This window comes from Cariama cristata, unplaced genomic scaffold (assembly GCF_000690535.1).
Source record: "Cariama cristata isolate BGI_N322 unplaced genomic scaffold, ASM69053v1 scaffold9796, whole genome shotgun sequence".
Classification (NCBI taxonomy): domain Eukaryota; kingdom Metazoa; phylum Chordata; class Aves; order Cariamiformes; family Cariamidae; genus Cariama; species Cariama cristata.
Window position 1 is genome coordinate 1,241 of NW_009623780.1, and position 6,517 is coordinate 7,757.

General features: G+C 57.9%; 1 protein-coding gene across 1 annotated transcript; it reads right to left on the reverse strand.

Annotated features, from left to right (window-relative positions):
• Positions 1-1,298: 1,298 nt before the first annotated feature.
• Positions 1,299-5,698, reverse strand: SLC38A7 (solute carrier family 38, member 7). The gene is made up of 10 exons (XM_009702896.1): positions 5,258-5,698; positions 4,828-5,026; positions 4,594-4,738; positions 3,762-3,860; positions 2,947-3,004; positions 2,472-2,586; positions 2,099-2,246; positions 1,815-2,014; positions 1,495-1,549; positions 1,299-1,401 (listed from the first exon to the last, which is right to left on the reverse strand). Exons 1-10 carry the CDS (start codon positions 5,522-5,524, stop codon positions 1,299-1,301), a joined length of 1,389 nt encoding a protein of 462 aa, XP_009701198.1. The 5' UTR covers positions 5,525-5,698.
• Between the last annotated feature and the right edge of the window lie 819 nt (positions 5,699-6,517).

Consider the following 6,517-nt stretch of genomic DNA (forward strand, 5'->3'; position numbering starts at 1 on the left):
GAGCCCACATGCTGTCCTTGAACCCACCGCCACTGGTCATAGAGGGAGAGAGCCATGGTGAGAAGTACAGAAGCAAACCACGGTTCACCTTCCCACCACGAAGCCTGGGCTGCTTCCAGAAGATGCAGGAGGGGCAAAGCCAGGTTTTGCACAAAGCTGGGCTGGACTCTCATCACAGATGCAGCAATAGATACACATGAACCCCTCCCTCCCCCAATGTTTTAGAAGCCAAACAAGGAAACTCAAATACTGAGCAAGAGCAGTTTGCTGTTGAGGTTTAACTCCCCCAACCAAATCTGCAGCTGGGGGAAATGCCCAACTCAGCGAAAGCAGAAGTGAAACTATCACCCAGAGAGGCAGCAGAGGGACACCCCAGAGCAACACCAGCCATAGAGAGTGTAAACGACCAATATAAAACGGACTAATACTGACTGCTTTATCCCCAAAGCATCCCTTAAAACCTGCACCTGGCCCAGTCCCATTCCCTGGACACCTGCTGGAAGAACAGGATTGAAAATCTGGAGAAGAGCTTTGCTCTAGCATAGTGTCTCCAGTAGGTCAATGCAGCCACAGCACCTTTAGCGAGTGAGCAAACCCTGGCAGGGAAAACATTGCACTGGCATGTCCCTACCCCGGGCTCATCCTGATCCTCCAAAAAAAAAAAAAAGAATCAGGCTGAAGGCAACGGTCCCGCTTTGTAACAGAAAGTGCAGCCCAGGCAGAGGGAGATGTAGGAGTAAGGGCAGGAGACCGGCAAGGTGAGCCACAGGAAAGCAGAGCTGAAACCAAACCAAACACTGACACAGAAGAGGACTACGGGGATGTCGCCCTGTCTGATAAACACAATTACTAGTTCCCTTTATGCAAGACACACTGTCTCCCTCCAAGGTTGGGAGAAGAAGGAGTTTAAGCTGTGGAGAGGAGCTCCACCAGCGCAGTAGTACAGGGATGAGAGCAGCATGCTGTCGCAAACCCCAGCTGCGACCCCTTAGTGATGGCTGAGGTAGTGATGTCTACCCCGGAGCGGCAGAAAGGGCTTGACCTGGACTCCAGGTCCCCTTGTAGTGATGCTCTGGCTTCACCAGGCAGTCAGGGCTGAGAGGAGAAGCCTGACTGCCTGGTGCGTTAAGACAATGAGACACAAACCACCACAGGGCTCTCTCAGCCAAGCCCCAGATTACAATGCTCCTCCTGGATCTTCCCAACACGCCAACCTGTTTTCTCCCCGCTTCCCTTTGGTCCTAGGGGAAATCTGCATCCCCTCAGCAGCAGCAGTGCAGTCCAGCCTGGAAGAGGAGTCAGGCTGTGAGATCCACGAAGATGGCGTTGGCAGTGGTCTGTCCAAAGATGAAGGCTCCGAGAGTGACCATGAACACCCCGTAGCTGACCATGGCCCACCAGCTGTGGATGCAGGAGGACAGGGAGCATTTAGAGGGGACCTTCACCCCGATATCCCCAGGGGAAGGGGGGAGAGAGGAAGCATGTTTCGGTTACCTGATTGCCCTGGTTTCTTGGATCTCTGAGAGCTTGGCTTGAATCAGGCAGAGCCCTGAAAGGCAGGGGAGGCAAATTAGACCCAGATGAGGACTGTCCCCTGGGGACTGAGCAGAGACCCCACAAGCCAGGGAGCGGTGCTCCCCGTTATGGAGCAGAGAGTCCAGTTAAAATAGCTGGGCTGCCAATCAACCTCACGTCACACCTTTGTTCTCCTCTAAAGACTTTCTAGTTCCTGCGTCTCCATCCTGCTCTCTCCCTCTTCGAGACACAAGGCCAAGAGACCTCCGCCAGCCCCTGAGCACCCCAGGATGCCCTACCCGGGAAGACAAAGATGAAGCAGGCAGCCAAGCCCCCAATGACAGAGATGACTTTGCCAATGTCAGGGATGAAGAGCGCCAGCAGGAGGGTCAGGAGGAACCAGCTGATGGTCTGAAGCAGGCGTCTCCTCCGCTCCCGAACCACGTCCTCCTCCACCGTCACCCCAGTGTAGCGGAGCCAGAGACCCTCCAAGACAGCTCTGTGGGCACAGACCCAGGGTAGGGGGGGTTCTTCACGCTGCCCCTCCTGCCCACACCAGCCCCTGCCTTCTCCCAGCGCTTACCGGCCACAGAAGTGCAAGATGGGGTAGGACGTCAGCACACAGAGGATGATGAAGGCCCGGGCGAGGGCAACGGGGATGTCATTGGAGGGGTAGGACAGCAAGACATCCTGCTCCACACTGGCTCCAAAGGTCAGGAAGCCACAGACGCCTGCCGGGAAGGAGCAGTCAGCAGGGGACAGGGACAGGCCTCCTGCACATGTGTTTGAGGGACCAGACTTGGATGGATATGGCACAGGGCACATCGCCGGGGAGGTTAGATGGACTCCCCTCCCTTCTTGCTCTGTCCCTCTGCTGACCAGAGAGTCCCTGCCCTCCAGAAGCTAACAGCCCCTCCAAGGACTGTGCCACACTCACACAGCATCGCCTCGCTTACCAGTGCCTGTGTAGACGAAGAGAGCGATCACCATGGCTGCCGTCACCACCGCCCCCCAGGTCTTCACCTCTGGCTGCTTCATGCTGTTAAAGACGGGCACGCTGCTCACGTGGCACTGCCAGGGGAGAGAGAGCGGGGACATGTGATGGGCTGAGCCGGAGTCACAGGGAGCCACGTGGGATCCCCCCTGTGATATCCCTGGGTTTGTCGTGATATCGTGATCCCCCCAGGTTTGTCACTGGAGAAGAAAAGGGTGGGACAAGCTGCCCTGTACTTCCCAGCTGGGGTAAAATTGATCCCTCTCCATCCAGGGGTGGTGAGATGTTAAACTGGCTTCAGCCCCCTTGCAAAGCCATGTGGTGAGCACACGGGGAGGGTTTTGGCCGATCACCCAGGGGAGCATCCCTGGACTATGCTGATCCCCCACCCAGGTGGCCACAGGGTGGGAAGGGGAGCACTAGGCTCGTGGCCTTACCTGGAACCCAAAGCAGATGGTGGGCATGGCATTGAAGACGGCTGTCCAGGTGGAGGGGCTGGCAGGAGAGAAACACCCACTGGTCAGACCAGGGCCACCCGTGTACCCCACCCAGCACCCCAGGGGAGATTGAGCTGGGGGTGCTCAATGATGGGCTTGCTCCTCTGATGTTACCGTCTCCCCTCACCCAGGACGATGCCTTTGCATGGAGCAAGGTTTTCCTGGGACCTGGCACTCCCTGAAGACCAGGGCCTTTCACTGAGACAGAACCAGCCAAAACTGAGGACTTACAAAAATAAAAGTATCAGAAAAACATAAGGATCTACTTGGGCAGTGTCAAAAACTGGTCTAAACTTTGCTCTGCCCTAAAATTCCTACTGCCTCTGCTGGGTCTAGAAATGTCCCCACGCTGCAAGGGAGAGGACAAGCCACAGGGGCTGTGCTGGCCAAGGAAATAATCAAAATCATCCTAAAACAGACACAGCCCTTCTTGCTGAGTGAGCACAAGTACTGCAGGAGGCACTCTGGGCTCAGCTGTATTGGAGCTAAAAGTCAATCAGTGCTCCTCAAAACCTGCGATGGAGCAGCGGGGACCTCCAAGAGGTCTTCTTTCTCTCCTTCACCACTTGCTCCTCTGACCCATGCAGAGATGCAGCCACTTGGGAGCTTCTGGCAGCAACATGCAGCGTCTCCAGGCCAAGGGATGGGACTCGTGAAGGATTTGTCCCCAACCTTTGCAGCCTTTGCTCCCGCACCCCTGCCTGGCTCTGCAGTGCTGTGATGGCCACCGCCAGCATCATGTCTCTTGCACTCACCTGGTGGGGATCTCCACAGGCACCAGCTCCTTGTCGGGCCAGATGTACTTGATGATAATGACTGCCGTCACATACCAAGTGCCAATCACACTTAGGGAACTGCAAGAGGGGACAGGAGACCCTCAGGGTGCTGCCTTCCCACTCCATGGCGGCTCTCCTCCCAGGCTTCCCCCCTGCACAGCTCAGGCTGCCCCACTCCTCCCCATGAGGACCACCCCCACTCTCCCTTCCTAGGGGAACATGCCAGGCACTGTCACCCGCTGTCCCCAGAGCAGATGCCAACGCAATCTCGCTGCGCTCTCGGGCTGTCCCATGTCACTGGGAGTGGCAGACCTGCCAGTAAGGGGACAGGCTGGGTTTTGGACAGGAGAAAAAGGCAAGTGTTAAAGACGTGACACTCCTCGGTAGCCCTGGTCTAGGTCCAGTAGCCAGGTTACACCAAGATGCCCGGTGGAGCAGGGCTGGCCTGCAGACCACCCGACCGGGGACCCTTACTGTCTCTCCTTTCTGCTGGATGGCCAACTCCAAAGACGCAGGGGACGACGCAGTTGAAAGCAGCTCTCCCCACTTCCTCCAGCGAGCAGAAGGGTGGGACACAAGCCCTGGCACACGATACTGCGGCCACACGGTGCTCAGCAGCTCCTCTGCTTCCCAGATGGGGAAACCAAGGCATGGGAAGGTGGAAGAGGAGATGTCCAACCCCTCAGGGATGAGCAGGCAGATATGGCGCTAGAACCACGCTGTTTCCACTCCCTGTCCCCTGCGACCGTGCTGAGGTGGGTGCTGGCTGGCCCACCCCGGCTCCCAGCCCCAGAGGGCTTTCCCCACCCACCTGGCGTATTTTTGGAAGCCGATCTCCTTGGGAATGGAGAGGGGCAGAATCAGGAGGAAAGCGGTGATGCTGATGGTGAACTTGCGGTCCGTGTACCAGCGGCCGCTTCCAGCTTCCTCGGGCTCCGTCACCAGAGCAGCAATGACTGTGGGGACAAGCAGGGCGGTCAGGTTGTCCCCTTCCAGCTGATGGGACCGCAACTGGTTATTTTTTTCCCCCATGGGACACACTTACTCTTGTCCTCCTGGTCTCCGATGATGATGAGGAAAGCGATGCAGGTGCCAAAGGTGTAGACGGCGATGGCCACCTCGCAGAGCACGCCAGGCACCTTCCCGCAGACGGCCCACACAACCTCCTGGTAGGTCCGCTCGTTGCTGGCCTGCGAGCAGTATGCCAGGATGACCAAGCCTCCGATGATGAAGATCAACATGCACTGGGGTGGGGAAGAGACAGGGAGGGGACACTGAGGCAACAGCGTGATGAGGTCTCCAAAGCCACACCTGGCAGCCACTCCCAAACACACTGAGCATCTCTGGTGCACCTCACCCAACAGGGCTTCTTCCCAGGAGCTAGGTCCTCCCCAAGCCCCTTCTGGGGCTTCACATTTCCCCTCAATGCCCCCTCCCAGGGTGGGATGGGGACTGTCCCTTCCCTACCCACTCACCATCTGCAGCACAATGCCTGCAGCTACACCGCCGGCCATGCTGAAGGCAGCGGGGAAGTTGAGCAGCCCAGCCCCGAGGGCAGCGTTGACCACGATGAAGACAGCTCCCAAAGCCGATGTGGCCCCTAGACCATTTCCTTGGCTCTCTCCGGTCTTCGGCACCGTCTCCACACTGGGGCTCTGCAGGAGCCTGGCCCGTTCCCCAGCGTCAGCGCTCCACTCCCAGTCCTTGTAGTCGCTGTTAATGCTCCCAGTGCCCTGAGCCATTGTCCTTCCTAGGGTGGCACACGCTGCTGTCCACGTCCCACTAGTGTTCCTGCACCAGGCTCAGCCGGCCACCTCGAGGAGGGTCCTCTGCCAGCGCTGGCTCCATCAGGCAGGGAGGGCAGCGAACGGGCAGGCTGGGACCGCAGCAGCACGGGAGTGAGGCACTTCACTGCTCCTACAAAGGGATGCAGAAGGACACAGTAAGTGTTAATTAAGGTACGTTAACAAAGGACAACCTGGCCATCAGACAGCCGCACAGAGGAAATGAGTTCCCTGGGTCTCAGCTCGGGGGTCACAGCACGCAGGTCCCCACACCAGCAGAGGTACGGCAGGAGAACTCCCCTCTCGTCCCCTGAATCCAGGGGGAGGACACGGCTACCGTTGGATGGGGGACTGAGCCCCGGCCACGGCGCTGGGGAGCTGCAGCCTCAGAGCAGGACTCGCCTTTCTGCGGGCACGAGACCCAGTGTCACAGCCCGCTTCCTGATTTCCAACCCCAATTCCTGCAAGCTCTGCAAGAGCCGCTGCGCACGTGCTCCCGGGTAAAGGTCAAGGCTGGGCTCAACTGGGAACGACCCAGGTACGCAGCAGAAACACCGTGTCACCAGGAAAAACAGGACTGGCCCCTTTCAGTACACCCCCAGGGTGAGTACCAGCACGAGATGTCTCGGGAGCTTTTGGACCTGAAGACCTGGTGTTTCCAGCACTGCAAGCCTGGGTGGGTTGGACAGCCCAGATCTCATCCCAGTGCCTCTGAGCTGAAGGAGATCAGCCCTCACACCCTGGCAGGGCTTTGCGGGGACCTACACAGCCAAGGGAAATCTCTTTTTTTCCTAGATGACGTCTCCAGAGACTCTTCCTGACCAGCCCATCCTTTCTTTCTAGGCTAGCTAAGCCCCATGCTTGTGCTATGAATCCTTTTCAAAGATTTCTGGGGAAGGGGAAAAAAAACCACCCCGCAGGTCTGCGCAGGGGAAGAAGAAAGGCAGCCCT